We start from the raw sequence: 16,946 nt of genomic DNA, 5'->3' as shown, positions 1-16,946 counted from the left end.
AACTTCATGTAGGGTGAGACTTTAGAGGGAATAAAGCAAATGTTGAGTACTCAGGAACTGACTTTAGGCTTGCCATACAGAATGGTTTGGGACTTAGAGTTAGTCAAAGAGATGATCAGTTAATTTGTGATAAGAAACGAGTAGAGAAAGTATTAAATGTTCCAAAAAGACACACACTGTTAAATGTATGGGTATTTTGGTTACGAGAGACGACTCACGTAAGTTTATACAATTTTGTGAAGGTAGGAGGAGAGTTGTGGTCAATCCATAGATAGACACAACAGAAAAAGGTAGGGAAAAGTCAATGAAGAGGTGAGTAGATGTTGAGTACTTCTGAAGGGCTGTACACCATCCAGCGCCGCCGGATCTCAGATTCTAGTGAGGAGTGCAGGGTCATGTCTCAACCTTGCTGTTCTCTCTCTTGCATGTGGCAGATTAATCCCCTTTTGGCATGCCAGTTAAGGCAGGTCACTGCTGCGCAGAGAAGCATTTGAGGCCCTCCACTCCCCAGACACAACAACACCCCCCCCCCCCCCCCCCCCCCCCACTAATCCACACACCTCCCTTCTTACGATGTGTAAAGGTCAGGAAAGACTGACTGCCCAGGAACCCTCGACTTCAGCCAGGGACAGCCCCGAAAGGCAGCCAGGATGCGGGAGCAGGACGGAGGGACCAGAACGCAGTGAGGAGGGTCAGAACCGGGATTAAAGACGGGAGCAGAGCACCAGGAAAAGAGCTGCGTGAGGGTGGGAGATGGCAGGGAAGGGTACTCGGCAAGCAACCGCTCGCTGGTCACCCCGGTCCGGGCCTATGAGGAGATCGGAAGAAGAGGTGTGGAAGAAGGAGAAGTTGGGGTTTCTCAGAGGTGGGGCTGGTGGAGAAGGTTGACAGTCTCGAGAAGGAAGCTACGCAGGCGGGATGGTCCGGACGGGCGAGAAGGGAGTGAAAGAGGGAGGCAGGGTGGCAACCAAAAGACGTAAAGTGTGAGGCAAAGACTGTGAAAGAGAGGTCCTGCAAGCGAGGGAAGAGAATGGACTGTTTGAAGGGCCTTTTGGAGTGGAAGTATGTAGTTGTAGGAAGACAGGGTTGATTGGTCGGTGATAGAGAAAGACGGATCCCTATGTTACAGAGGCAGACCGAGGTAGACTGGACTCACGCCCTTCCTGTTGCCGTGTATATCTGACGTCTGAGCTCTGCTCGTCCCTGGTAGACCCGACATCAGTCCCACGGTGTAGATCTACGAGTGGGTTTCTGCTTATCGCCAAAATTCCCCCATAACGGCTTGTCCATGTTCTCTGCACCGCTCCCAGAGCCTCCAGGCTGCACCATGGGGCCGTAGCGTGGGGAACCGAGTCTCTCGAGACATGGTGTGGGTGAGTTGGGGGGGTGGGGTCGGGCGGAGGCCGGTGCAGGCAGTGGACACTTGGGGGGGGGGGGCGACTTCTCAGAGGCGAGCGAGGTAGAAATGGGTCAGTGAGTGGCGCACGCCATAGGCGTGGGCGAGGTGTTGAACTCCGAGAATGGTGGTATTAGGGTGTGTGGGGTGTGGCGCTGGGGATAGAGTGGGGGTGGTTTAGCGCCAGGGGCGTCGGGGGGGTGATAATGGCGGAAGGTTGCAGGTCCATCAGTGGAGGTGACGTGTGTGGTTGTTGGTGGTGATAGTGCGATGTGCGCAAGCACTAGCCGAACTGTAATTTGGTCCGCCTAATTGGCGGCGGGGTATATCTTTGGTTGTAGGCGGGGCTTGGTGGGGTGGGGGGGCTCCTGTTGTGTGCCTGCCTGTTTGTGAATGTGCGTGCTGGGCAGTACACTCCTGGATAGACCGTAAGTTTCCCTGTGTTTATCTCATAGGTGGTTATTTGTCGGGTGTGGCTACTTCAATAATTCGTCAATGACATTCAAGTGAGTAAGATTAAAATGAGTTTTGTCGATGTGTAAGTACAGGTTCTATTGCTGTGGGAGGGGGCGGCGGTGGAAGGACTAGACTTTACGCCAGGATAACACGTCTATCAGCGCGGACGCTATACGTGCGGTAGTCAAGGAGAGTCATAGCTGGTGGTGAGCGGAGGGAGTCCTGGGGCCTCGTGCGTGGTTATCGGTGTTTCCGTGTGTAACAAACCGAGGTACGTCATACACTCATAGCCAGCATAATGACCAAGTCTCGTTGTGTCGCGGTTCTTGATGCTGTGCATGAATTTCTCACCTCCTTATTTCACATGGTGGTGCTAAGCCTCAGAGGATGTGCAACGCAGTGTTAGCGGAGGGGGGCGGCGGTCAACTAACAGTGTGTGACTCAACAGTCCCGAAGCGTGATGTAAAAAGTCCTCCGTGCTATATAGAGTGATTTGAAGATAAAAGTGGTACTTTGGTCTGCAATTATGTGGGTGAGAGGTGTGTGTGACGCACAATATGATATTTTTCCTTAGTGGTTGGGGTGCAGGAATGGAAATCGACATGTGTGTGTGTGCACTCCAGCCACAGGGTGGTCTTGGAATCATGAGTCTAGGGATCTCTCTACCGGTGGTGTGGTGGCAACATGTGGTTTCATACATAGCTGGAGAGGTGAATGTGGCGGGGAGGTGGCGGGGTTTGGATCCGGGGATATTGGAGTTGTGTGTGAGGTGTGGGTGGGTGAGATTCCAGCAAATTCTCAGGTCAGGGTGGAAGGGCGAGACAGCGGAAGGGAGTGGGTGTGGGCGTAACAAGGAGGTCAATGGCCAGGTGAGGTGCAAACAAAATATTGAGGTGCGGCGGGAGGGGGTGCAGAGGCGTGGCAGACGGTGGGTGCCAACGGGCCCCAGGCTGGGGTCTGGGCCGCCACGAATTGGCTCCACCTACCCAGGAAGTGTAACTGGAAAACTGGGGGCGAAGAGTCAAGGGCCAGGATAGCGGCGGGTGGTGAGAGGCAGGGATGGTCGACGAGGTTGGGGGGGTGGGTCGGGTGCGCTCGCGAGCGAATCGCAGGGTTGGTGGTAAGGGGGCAGGGTGGAAGGGGGTGGTGCCATGGGGTAGTGGGTGGGGGCGGTAGAGGAGTAGCCGTGAGGTGGGTGTGCGTGCTCCGCACGTGCGGTGGATGCGGATGTGAAGAGGCCGACACATGCATGAATGAAGAACGGCCATAACAGGACTCGTGACGTCGCGGTGCGAGAAAGAATGTGGTAGCGGCGCCCCCGGCTGGAATCGGCCCCAGAGGGACCCCGAGATGCGCGGGCACGTGGGGCAGAGCGGGTTGGGGGGTGGTTGGATATAAGGTGTGGGGTGGAGTGTGGGGGCAGGCAGCGACATGATTAGAGGAGTAGGCGGTGGGGTTGTGGGGCGGTAAAATGGGGGGGGGGACTAGCTGGGAAGCCGGTCGCGACAGGCACACGCAGCGGGGCCGAGATAAGGCGGGAGGGCGGGGAGACACTAGATGGTGGACCGGGGAGAGTGCGTGTAGGAGAGGCGAGACGCGAGGAGAGAGAGGCAAATACAGGGACCCAGCCCAGATGGAGAGGCAGGTAGGAGGAACAGGGAGGCTGGGAGGAGTGAGGGATACAGACAACAGGGCACCTGGTGCAAGATAGCACGCATGGGTCAGCGCAGTAAACGGAGCAGTCAGTCCGGGAGACTAAGGGCTACGTAGGGACAAGGCTGGCCCAAAGGGGGGGGTGCCAGGCGGACAAAGGGAAGACGGGCGCTGCCACGACCCGCCCACAGTAGGGCGGCGGGGCGCGCGTCCGGGCTGCCTCACCGGAGAGGCAATTGGCGCCCTGCGGAACGAGCTAGAGCACAGCACACGCAATGGTAGTGCCCGCTCATGAGCAAGCTACCTCAAGAGCGGACACACACCAACCCAATGACTAATGTAATGACCTCATGCCCCACATCTTTTGCACACCCTATCAATGTGCTCAACCACACCATACCCCGGAGATCCCACCGCCTGCCCACATAGACCCTCAACCCCGCTCTGCGTTCATCTGCCCTCTCGCCGTCACCACTCTCGCATGCAATTACATCAACCACATCTCTGTGGCTCAACACCTTTGATTGTCAGTCAACCTGGTCACCTCTCTGCTCAACCTCTCTCTATCCACCCCCTTCTATTCAACTGGCCTCTCTGGTGGGATTTCTTCCTGGACTCCTTCTTCCAACCTTCGTACCAACCTGGGCAACAAAACCCCCTGCGGGGGGGGTTGTACCCATCTACGCTAGGCGTCAAAAGCAAGAAACTTCTCAATCTCTCTCACCTCTTTTCATACCTCACCTTCTCTTCTCAGACCTCGGCGTGTGGGGGGTGTGTCAACTCACCCCATCTCTCTCTCAACCTCTCTCTCTCTGCAGACCACATCTCTTGTGGTTCTCTACTGACCCTCTCTCACAAACCTCTCTAAACATCTCTTGTCTCTATCCTCACCGCCATGCTACGGCTCTCCCTCTTCTCCTCTCTCTCTACACCTCAAAAGCATCCTAGACTCTCTTCTCTCTCTTTTTCAACATCAACTCTCTCTCTTCTCTCTCTTCTCAACCTCACCTCTCTCTCTCTCTCACCTCACCCTCTCGTTCTCTCTCTCACCCTCTCTGTGTTGTGTCGGTGTGGTGGGGTGTGGGTCTCTCTCTCTCTCTCACCTCTCTCTCTCTCTCTCTCTACCCTCTCTCTCTCTCTCTCTCTCTCACCCTTCTCTCTCTCACCCTCCACCATCTCTTCTCTCTGCTCTCTCAACCTTCTTCTCTCTCTCTCTAACCTCTTCTCACCTCTCTCAACCCTCTCTCTCTCAATCTATGCCTCTCTCTTCTCAACGCTCAACTCTCTCTCTCTCAACCTCTCTCTCTCTCCACCTCTCTCGTCTCTCTCAACCTATCTCTCTCTCTCTCTTTCTCTCTCAACCTCTGATTGCAAGTGGCTAATGGAAACCAACTGACATTATCCTGGACGGTGACTGCTGTTGCACCCTCTACAACCACTGATATATATTTGACCCTGCTGGTCATCATGAACCATGTTTGACATTGTGAGATCTGGCCTAATGGCCATGTACTGGCCACCCTCAGAGCCTGGTTCCTCTCTAGGTTTCTTCCTATGTCCTGTCTTTCTACCAACGGTGCTCCTATATCTGGCACTGTCTTGCTGTTTAGGGTTTTTAGGCTGGGTTTTTGTATATAATCACTTTGTGACATCTGCTTGATGGTAAAAGGCTTTATTAATAATTTGATTGATTATACATTTCTATTATTTGTACTGTGTTACATCTCATCTTGGATTTAAACATTTTGACCCCTGAAATGTGGAATTCCCAACATACTTTACATTCAAGTCCCACCCCTCCTCACCACAGTTTTACAAACAAGTGCAGGGGGAACCCAGAGCCCTTACTACGAATCAGAGGGTTATACTGCGACGCAAGCTAGATCTACTCAGGGTATTCTAAGCGTAGCCAGCTTCAGTTAGCTTCACATTCCAGCTCAGGCTTCATCCGTACCACGACGGTGGATATTGCTCATCTGCTTGCTGCTAGCAGGCTTGTGGATGGGTCGAACGCCAAACTCTTCACTGAGACAATGCTGAAACATCAATCCATGGGTGAGTCAGTGCCATTTGTGCCAAAATCTAAATGAAAGAAACGTTATCTTGCAAATTCAGTGGCTATGGTGTGAAATAGGCTTTTAGAAGTGCTGTCATTATTGAGTTTCTTATCGTGCATGAAGTCTTTGGTGTGGTTTTGATGTTCCCCCCTCCTATCAATAAAATAATCTTATTAAGTCCTCCAAAGTTTACTGTGGTGAAGTTTTAAATGCACTCTGTCATTATTATATATTTTTTTATAATTTTATTTTTATTTTTTAATTTGACACCCTTTTCTCCCCAATTTCGTAGTATCCAATTGTTAGTATTACTATCTTGTCTCATCGCTACAACTCCCTACGGGCTCGGGAGAGACGAAGGTCGAAAGCCATGCGTCCTCCGACAACCCACCAAGCCGCGATGCTCACACAGCGCGCATCCAACCGGAAGCCAGCCGCACCAATGTGTCGGAGGAAACACCGTGCAACCTGGCGCTTGGTTAGCGTGCACCTGCGCCCGGCCCGCCACAGGGAGTCGCTATAGTGCGCGATGAGACAAGGATATCCCTACTGGCAAAACCTCCTAACCGGACGACGCTAGGCAGTTGTGCGTCGCTCCATGGACCAGAGTCTGCCCTAGACCACTGCGCCACCCGGGAGGCCACTCTTTCATTATTAAATGTGTAACGTGATAGTTATTTTAACATGACTCTTTTAACACACCAAAAAAACATTTCGTTCAAATGTTTAATCAGTCTTCTTCCTCAAATGAAGGGGAGGTGGAAGCAACCTTAGCGAGAGGGAGGGGAATCTTATTTGTTGGTTTCTCAACTCGCAGCAGAGACACTTATCAAATCCTGAGTAGATATACCACTCTGTTTCAATCGAAAGTTACAGATTATGCCTTGAGAGCACCATCTTATCAACATCAACACTACAAGCAAATAGAAAAAAGCTTTTTTTAATGAAACCATGTAGGAGGGAAACTGAATCTAATGACTGCTGGGAGATTTTCGTATTCAGGTGTGAAGTTTACCAATAATGATTATCTGTTTACACCGAGGATAGTCCACATGCCCTATTCCCTGAGTGCGCTACCTTTGACAAGGGCCATAGGAAATATGGTGCCATTTGGGACTCCGGCTCAGCCTGAATGCTCTGTCAAGACATGATGCCGACAGTATAATGTACAGTGCAAGTTGTCATATGGAATAACAACAAGCCTGCTAGTTACATAATGCAGCACAGTGATTCCCAATGTGCTCTAGGGAAAACCTATCACGACTGCACATTTTAATCAAAAGCTTGACAGAGTAGTGCTGATATATATGAATCAGTGTGGCTATTTCAAACAATGAGGAGAAAATATGCAGTCTGGTGGGTATTGTAGGACAGATTGGAAACATTGACTAGTGAAGTTTAGACTGGTCTCGTGTGGCTCAGTTGGTAGAGCATGTGCGCTTGCAACGCCAGGATTGTGGGTTCGATTTCCACGGGGGACCAGGGTTTATTCCTGGGGGGACCAGGATGATATGTATGAACTCCAATTTGTTAAGTCGCTCTGGATAAGAAGCGTCTGCTAAATGACTTAAATGTAAATGTAAATGTAGACTCTAGAGTAAATAGCAGTTGATTATTTATTTATGTTACATGTATTTCTATGCCAGTCAGTCTCCCTATCAATTTGTATGAGAAAGGTTCAATGTTCATGCATGACTCATGCACTATAACAAGGTTGTGTGTAGAGACTGTCAATGTGACATATGTAGTGTTACACATAGATATAACCAGCATCAGTGTGCTAGCTTAGCATATAGCGCTGCCTCCCTAACTTGCCTCTGACTGGGCTTGAACAGCGGTTCTCTTACCTCATCAAACAACCTGACACAGACACACCATTACAAATGGCTAATAGAGGATCCAATTCGATAGACCGGCGACGCTTTCAAGCTAGCTGTCCCCACAGCAGGAAAACAGAACTAGACAATAATTTGTGCAGGTGGATACCTCCCTAAATGCTCGGGCTAATGTTTCTATCGACCAGTGAAGGCCCAGCAGGCTAGTCTTTTTTTATTTTTTGTATTTATTGGTATTAACTGTTATGAAAGTTGTGGTTGTCAATTTTGTTTTTTTTAAACGGACTTTAAACGTGTACATGACACGTGCAACAAATTCCCCATGGGGACAATAAAGTCAGTAAGTAAGATGAGTTACGGTACCTTTCCCTTCATCTAATAATGTAGTCAGAGTCTTTTATTGAAAAAAAACTATTTTTAGGGGGTAGATCAGCTTTATTATTACAGATAGATTGTAGCTTCCATCAATGTAATTGTCTGCATCATTTCCAATCCCCCATATATCTATTTGTAAATATATATACTTGTATATAACATTCTATTGTTGCAAAGAATTTTATAATAATTGAAATTGAAATACTAAAGTTTTGAATCTGCCATTGTTTTATGGAAACTATTTTTGCAATCTATATGGCACAGCTGTACATTTTTGTCCTTAAATTAAAACTTGGTATTACTTTTTTAGTTATTACAATTTTCTTTAACCAATTTTGGTCTTTAATGCAGCGGGCGACAAAACAAGTTCCTCACTTCTCCCTCTTCCACTTCCTTTTTTCAGTAACCAAAGTAACGCTAGAGAGCCTTTTTTGCCCTATATGTGCCAGCCGCACAACAGGGAGGACTGCTGACTGGCATCTAGCAACAGGACACCACAGGACCTACTAATGTATAACACAAGTAATGTGAAATGACAAGGGACAACAACAACAACACCTCTTCCTCCATTCGTCTCCATTCCATCATCACATCTTCATTCCGTCTCTTGTGTGTGTGTGTGTGTGTGTCGTTGTGTTGTTGTGTGTGTGTGTGTGTGGTGTGTGTGTTGGTGTGTGTGTGTGTGTGTGTGGGGTGGTGTGTGTGTGTGTGTGCGTGCAGTGTGCGCGGGCTCAAGACACTTCTTTGACGAGGGGTCAGAGTACCCATTGGAGTTCATTGCAGCGAGGTGGGCAAGAGGTTACGATGCCAACCAGTAGACAGCTCTTTTCTGGACTGTACACTAGCGCACAGGATACGACACGCTGGAGGAGGGGGGACACAGTTAGCCGTGACACCACTAACATTTGAACTAAACTGCATTGATAGTTCCCTTAATGTATGTCAATGGACTGACTGTTCATGAATTAAGACCAACACATGTAAAACAGACAGTTAAAACATACTACAAATAGGGTCACTTAAAATTCATGGAAACAAAAAAGTTATAAAATGAATAAAAATAATAAGATGAATTGCATGTTGGGAAATCAGTGACAGGACTGTCACTAACAGTGGAATTAGTACTACTGCTATCATAGTGGCACCACAGTTGTTACTACTACTACAGTAATAGTAGTAGCACAACTAATGTTACTACTCCTGCGAACTATGCCACTACTATTATCTCTATGTAAAATCTCTACTATTTTTATGACAATGATGGTAATCTTCGTACCTCTTCTCAGCCACAGTGTCCCTTGCTCCACAGTTTCTTTGTTGATGTCTTTGTTCTGAGTGGGAGAAGGGAGATTGAATTCAATACACAGTTTATTATAAATCATAGAGCCCATTGACGAAACTGGACACGCACACACCACTGTGTCACTCTCTCACTTCACTCACTCACTCACTCACTCTACTCACTACTCACTCACTCACTCACTCACTCACTCACTCAACTCACTCATCACACACAACACACACATACACACTACATACCTGTGTGATTCTCTTCGACATTTTGAATCTTTTGCTCTCGCCCTTGCTCAGCTTCTTCAAGGCGACACGGATCTCTCCGATAAACTCGTTACGACCGAGCCTGTCCATGTCGCACACACACAGCCTACACACAGACAAGACACACACACAGACACAACACACAGACACACACACACACAGACACACACACACACAACAGACACACAGACAACACACACACACACCACAGACACAACAACGACACACACACAGAGACAGAAGTGAGAAATAGAAACAAATTCTCTCAAGAGCTAGCGGTGGGGACTCTAAGCTGCAGATAGAAACCCCACTGATCTACAAGTAACTGCCAAATAATGAAATACTTGTGGCTTCTCTACAAGAGAGTTCTCATCTATATTATTCGTAGCTGTCTCTTACCACCACAGATCAATGCTGGCCCAACTCTATAAGGCCATAAGCAAAAACTAAACGCTCATCCAGAAGCGGGCGCTCCTAGTGACCACCTTTACTCCACACACAGAGATGTACAAAGCTCTCCCCACCCTCCATTGGCAAATCCGACCATAATTCTATCCTCCTGATTGCTGCTTACATGCAAAACTAAGAAGGGAGTACCAGTGACTCGCTCAATGGAAGTGGTCAGATGACGCGGATTGCTACCTACAGGACTGTTTTGCTAGCATAGACTGGATATGTTCCGGGATACATCAAATGGCATTAGGAGTATACCACCTTAGTCATCGGCTTCATCAATAAGTGCATCGACGACGTCGTCCCACAGTGACCGTACGTTCAAATCCCAACGAAGCCATGGATTACAGGCAACATCCGCATCAGCTAAAGGCTAAAGCTGTCGGTTTCAAAAGCGGAACACTAATCCGGACGCTTATAAAAATCCTGACATGCCCTCAGACGAACCATCAAACCAGCCATAGCGAATATAAGTATTAATTGAATCCTTATACACCGGCACTGCAGTGCACGTCATGGCAGGCAGCTTGAAAATATTACGGACTACAAAGGGAAACCCAGACGCAAGCTAGAGTCACAAGCCTACCAGACGAGCTAAATACCTTCTATGCTCGCTTTGAAGCAAGCAAAACTGAAGCATGCACGAGAGCACCAGCTGTTCTGGATGACTGTGATAATGCTCTCGGTAGCCGATGTGAGCAAGACCTTTAACAGGTCAAAATTCACAAAGCCGTGGGGCAGACGGATTACCAGGACGTGTACTCAAAGCATGCGCAGACAACTGGCAAGTGTATCACTGACATTTTCAACCGAGTAATACCTACATGTTTCAAGCAGACCACCATGACAGTCCTTGTGCCCAAGGAAGCGAGGTAACCTGCCTAAATGAATATTCGTAGCACTCACGTCAGTAGGCATGAAGTGCTTTGAAATGCTGGTCATGGCTCACATCAACAGCATCCCCCAGGTACCCTAGACCCACTCCAATTCGAATACTGCCCCAACAGATCCACAGATGATGCAATTTCTGTTGCACTCCACACTGCCCTTTCCCACCTGGACAAAAGGAAAACCTATGTGAGAATGCTGTTCATTGACTACAGCTCGGCGTTCAACACCACAGTGCCCACGAAGTCTCACTTAAGTAAGACCCTGGACTAAACACCTCCTCTGCAACTGGATCCTGGACTTCTGACGGGCGCCCCAGGTGTTGCTGTTACTCCTGTTTATCTATGCATAGTCACTTCACCCCTACCTACATGTACAAATTACTCGACTAACCTGTGCCCCGCACACTGACTGGGTACTGGTACCCCTGTTATATAGCATCATTGTTGTTATTTTATTGTGTTACTTTTTGAATTTTTTACTTTAGTGTATTTGGTAAATATTTTCTTAACCAACAGTGAAGTTCAAGAAGAGTTAAGGGCTTGTAAGTAAGCAATTCATGGTAAGGTCTACACTTGTTGTATTCAGCGCATATGACAAATAAAGTTTGATTTGAGTTMATTAAGAAATKAACATCCCATCATGCTTAGGCTCAWGTATAAAAATGGTGGGCAGGCCATTATTTTGTCTACCATGGCTATGCCCCCATAGGATGRCAATGCCCCATCCACAGGGCAGGAGTGAACCATTGAATGGTTTGATGAGCATKAAAACGATATAAACCRTATACYATTGTCATGTGACCAGATCTCAACCCAAATGATGAAATSTATTGTGGAAGAATGGTGTTGCATTCCTCCAGTAGAGTTCCAGACACTTTTAGAATCTTTGGCAAGGTGTATTGAAGCTGTTCTGGCTCGTGGTGGCCCTATTAAGACAAATGATGTTGGTGTATCAGTAATTTTGGCAGTTGCCTGTAGCTACACTCTATGCTGTACATGTCTGTCTGTGCATGCTGTGTTGTACATGCTGGTCTGTCTGCCTGTCTGTACATCTGTCTGTCTGCTTTATCTGTCTGTCTGCCTGTCTGTCCTCAATGACAGCAGACCAGTGGAGGCTCCTCAGAGGAGGAAGGGGAGGACCATCCTCCTCAGTGAATTCAATATAAATAAAAATGGTAAAACATTGAAAAGTTATCCTTTTTAGATAAAACTATACTAAATATATTCACGTCAACAAATAATTTATTAAACACACTGTTTTGCAATGACATCTCTACAGTAGCCTCAACAACACTCTGTAGGTAACACCATGGTGTAGCTGGAAGACAGCTAACTTCCTTCCTCCTCTTGGTATATTGACTTCATTACAAAACCTAGGAGGCTCTTGGTTCTCACCCCTTTTCATAGACTTACACAGACTTATGACAACTTCCAGAGGACATGCTTCAACCTATCAGAGCTCATGCAGCATGAATTGACATGTTGTCCACCCAATCAAAGGATCAGAGAATGAATCTAGTACTGAAAGCATAAGCTAAAGCTAGCTAGCACTGCAGTCCATAAAATGTGGCGAGTAGTTGACTCAAAGAGAGTGAAAGACAATAGTTAAACAGTTTTGAACAATGCAATTTCTTCAAAAATGAAGGAGAAGCAAGAGAAAGAGAGAGATTTCAAATTAGTTTTTTCAGTTTCAGTTTCAGTTTCACTTAGCTAGTCGAATGCAGCTAGCTAGTTTGGCCTACTCAAAACACCCAGCTCAAACACAGGGATGCTATGTTAGATAGCTGGCTATGACTATCCAACACAACACTGGAACTCTTCCATGTCAAGGTAAAAGCTTTTGGTTTTACTCATTTATTGCCACCAGGGCCTACTGGCATAACCGCTATACTGCTTAGTGACTATAACGTTACTGCACAATTGTAGGGGGTTTACTAACGCATGAGTTATATTAGCTATGTTGACTAGGACGTTACTTTAGTTAATATGGTGACAACGATGTGTGGTTAGGATATGGTTTGGCTTGTTTTTTTGCCTGGTCACATACTGTTGATGTGTTTGTTGTGCATTGAAGTCCACAAACGAAGGGAAAAGGTGAGAGGAGGAGAGCGCGAGAAGGAATACAACGTGGCTGCTATGAAAGTGAACTGTGTTTACACGTGATCAGGGGTGTATTGAATGTGTTGCCTGTCTGTCCATGTGTCACTGTCTGTCACCTCAACATTTTCCCTCGACCTGTGTGCATCTACGTTSTAAACGTTCATTCGTAGGCTAGGTTGTAACAACCTCATGATGGGTATAGGRAAAATTTGAGTATCACGTAGCAGCCTAAACCTATCGATGTTACATTGAACTGGGTGAATGGAATATGAATGACAGCCATCCAAAATGCTGTAATAGAAATAAGGCCATGCTAATGAAGAACAAATTGTYCTCCCTCATCATAAACGGCACTGACCGCCACTGCAGCAGACAGACAGATAGACATGTCTCTGTGTGTTGCGGAACAGCTCTGATCGGAACCTTAGTTTTGAAGTGAGGAGTAGAACAAGCCTCCATTTAGCAAATCTTGTGTTGAAGAAATATGGTCTGCAAAAAACAAAATTGAGAATACATTTGTGCCTCTATAGTGCACTTGAGATGTTTTATTAAGAACTGAGAATGGCCTCGAGTTTTTCTCATGTCACTATGACAACTGCGGTATGCTAGTCATTTTACAAGGCTGGTCGTGTTTACTCTTTCAACTACTACTACTCTACTGCTCTCAGATGTTCTCTCACCTTCCTGCATATCCCTCTGGGCTGTCGCCTGGGTAATTGCGCTCTCTCTCTCTCTCTCTCTCGCTCTCCCTCTCTCTCTCTCTCTTTTTCCCCATGTGACAGTGGTTCCTGTTGGTTCCAGCGTGTTAGTCATACCTGCCGTGCGTGCGTGTGCGTGTGCGAGTCAGGACCAGAAGGCTCTTCATGATACTCCCACAATTTCACCCCAACCGTGTTCTCTACATCTTAATCAGTGTGAGGCATGCACTGCATCCCAAATGGCAACCCACTACTTATATAATGCATAGGGCTCTRGTCAAAAGTAGYGCACCRTATAGGGAATAGGGTGCCATATGGGATGCAGATATACAGCAGGGTCGCAGTAACATRCATTTGACCAATTCTTATATAACGGATCAGTAACTATTTTATGTGTCATTCTATATGAAATGATGGTGGTATGTCTGCATTGCACCTCAGCAGTCGTGAAGAAGCGATGGAGAGAGACAGATAGAGATACACTAAGTATACCAAACATTAGGAACACCTTCCTAATATTGAGTTGGATCTCCCCCCTTACCCTCAGAACAACCTCGATTCGTCGGGGCATGGACTCTACAAAGTGTCGAAATTGTTCCACAGGGATTCTGGCCCATGTTGACTCTCAAGCTTCCCACAGTTGTGTCAAGTTGACTGGATGTCCTTTGGGTGGTGGGCCATTCTTGAGCGTGAAAAATCCAGCAGCGCTGCAGTTCTTGACACAAACCGGTGCGCCCGGCACCTGCTACCAAACCCCGTTCAACAGCACTTAAATATTTTGTCTTGCCCATTCATCCTGGCACAATAMATGTCTCAATTGTCTTAAGGCTCAAACATCCTTCTTTAWCCTGTCTCCTCCCCTTCATCTRCACTGATTTGAAGTGGATTTAACAAGTAACATCAATATGGGATCATAGCTGTCACCTGGATTCACCTGGTCAGTCTATGTCATGGAAACAGCAATGTTTTGCATACTCAGTGTAGAGAGATACAGTAGGACCTCAGKGATAYGAACATGTCGGATGGAGGTCTGAACTGAAATGTCTGTAACTTTGAAATTCACTGTGCATCAAACCATTAGAGAAAATATTTATTGCGTAGTTACATGTGTTTTCTAATCATTTAGCCAGACACTATAAAGTTAATTTTTATTCTTCATTTAATATGTGTACTGGACTGTTTTAATATGTGTACTGGACTGGTTTGATTTTGCCTGTTCAGTTGACTGGTCGGTCCGTAACTCTGAGGTTTGTATCTTTGAGGCTCTACTGTCGAGAGATAGAGAGGTGGAAAAGTTCTGCCATCAGACTGGCACTCTGTCGGTCTTGCCTGGGCTATGACAAGGTGTTGACGGTAACCATGGTTTTGTCACACCGAGCCAACATACTTTTCCTCCACCGCTATGGAGCTCTCCATTGACTGACAGTAGGATGCTCCGGGGTCAAGTTTATCCTGGGTACAGATCTAGGATAAACTTCCCCTCGCCCAATCCTAACCATAACCATTAGTTATCAGAATGCTAAACTTTTTATCGTTAATGCCTCACCTTTGTCATACATTTATTGATTGCAGCCAAGAAATATGATATAAGAGGAGGACATTTGGTATTTTTGTACCTCAGTGGGAGTTACAATTGCCAAGACACACCCCTGCCGTCTACTAACAAGTATAGGGGCAGCATTTTGGAAGAAATTAAGTTACAGCTAATGCCTTGCGCCTGAAGTTATAAAACACAATAAAAGTCCTTGCTGGATGGTAAATGCACATTCGCATTATCAGTCCCTATGCTCCACTACAATTCCCTATCCCCATCCACTCTATGCTACACTACAATTTCCTATTCACATCCATTCTATGCTACACTACAATTTCCGATTCACATCCACTGCCTATGCTGCGCTAATTCCCATTTCCCAGTCATTGTGCCCAAGTGTAAAGCCTGCTGTTCAGCTATTATCCAGTTCTACAGCTCTGGTTCCCCAGGCTGCCCCCATGGGGAGAGGCTGAGCTCGGCGGTGCACCGTGTTGGGGGAAGAGTTTTGAGTAGCCCCCCCTCGTGATCTACCCTGCTGGGACTGATGATGCAGGTCTCACAAAGGGGCCAAGCCAGGGGGCAGGCAGCACGTCAGGGTACCCACAAACAGGAGAGGGCGTGAGTCCCAGTCTCCCTCGGTCTGCCCTCCCGCTTTCTTTCTCTCTCACTCCATCACCTGTCTTTCTCTATCTAACCCTAGTCTTTCTCTCCATAGGCTCTCTTCACCCMATCTCTCTTCCCTTTCCTCTGCCCCTTTCTCTTTYCATCTCTCTCTCTGCCCTCAACYTTTTCTCTCTTTCTTGGTTTGCCCTGCATCCCACTCTCTCTTTTTATCCCACTCCCTCTCCTTCTCATCTGAAAACGTTCCCCGTCTCCTAAGCACTGTGCCTCTTTCTCTTCTCCTGTTCCCTCACTTTCTCCACCTCTATCCCCTCTTCTTGGAAGCCCAATTCTCTCTTCTATCCTCACCTCCCTTTCCTTTCCCGTCTGTCCTCATCTATCCCCCCGTTTCTTGGCATCCCCCTCTTACCCTGGCTTTCTCCCCTCCTCTATCCTCCGTTTTCCTGGCATCGCTCCACCGTCTTTAATCCCCGTCTTTCTTGGAACCCCTCCCTCTCTATCTTCCGTTCTGTCCTCCCGTTCCTGGCTCTACCTAGCTTCTGTGCTGGCCTGTGTCTGGGGGCTGTCTCCTTGGCTGGAGGTCRGGTGGGTTCCTTGGGCAKTCAGGGTCTTTCCTGAAACCTTATCTACAAAGAGATGGAGTGTGTGTGTGTTTGGGGGGGGGGGTGTTTGTGTGTGTGTCKGGGGGGAGTGGGGGCTACATGGCTTCTCTGCCCAGTGTCTGCCCTTGACTGCATGCCAGAGGGTATCTGTCCAGTGCACACACCAGACCGGATGCATTAGAGAGGGGGCGAGGAGTGTGTGTACAGTCCCTTCAGAAAGTACTCACACCCCTTGACTTTTTCTACATTTTTGTTGTGTTAAAATGGATTGACACAACAAAATTGACTAAATAGAGATTGTGTGTCCCTGGCCTACACACAATATCCCATAATGTCAAAGTGGTGTTATGTTATTGGAAATCTTTACAGATTAGTTAAAAATTAAAAGCTGACATGTCTTGAGTCAATAAGTTTTCAACCACTTTGTTATGGCAAGCCTAAATCAGTTCAGGAGTACACATTTGCTTAACAAGTCACATAATAAGTTGCATGGACTCACTCTGWSCGCAATAATAGTGTTTAAAATGATTTTTGAATGACTACCTCATCTCTGTTCTCCACACATASAGTTATCCGTAAGGTCCCTCAGTCGAACAGTACATTTCAAACACAGATTCAACCACAARGACCAGGGAGGTTTTCCAATGCCTYGCAAAGAAGGGCACCTATTGGTAGATGGGTAAACATTTCAAAAGCAGATGCTGAATATCCCTTTGAGC

The 16,946-nt window shown here is 47.2% G+C and overlaps 1 protein-coding gene across 1 annotated transcript in view; it reads right to left on the bottom strand.

Annotated features, from left to right (window-relative positions):
• Positions 1–16,946, bottom strand: part of LOC111958344 (double C2-like domain-containing protein beta) — a 69,854-nt gene that overhangs the window by 38,085 nt on the left and 14,823 nt on the right. Inside the window, exon 5 of the mRNA XM_024138480.2 lies at positions 9,312–9,435. Coding sequence (XP_023994248.2) covers positions 9,312–9,435 — 124 coding nt within the window. The remainder of the gene's footprint in view (positions 1–9,311; positions 9,436–16,946) is intronic.

The sequence above is a fragment of the Salvelinus sp. IW2-2015 genome, unplaced genomic scaffold (assembly GCF_002910315.2).
Source record: "Salvelinus sp. IW2-2015 unplaced genomic scaffold, ASM291031v2 Un_scaffold1497, whole genome shotgun sequence".
NCBI classification, from domain to species: domain Eukaryota; kingdom Metazoa; phylum Chordata; class Actinopteri; order Salmoniformes; family Salmonidae; genus Salvelinus; species Salvelinus sp. IW2-2015.
The sequence above is the reverse complement of the archived record's forward strand: the minus strand, read 5'-3'. Positions and strand labels throughout refer to the sequence as shown.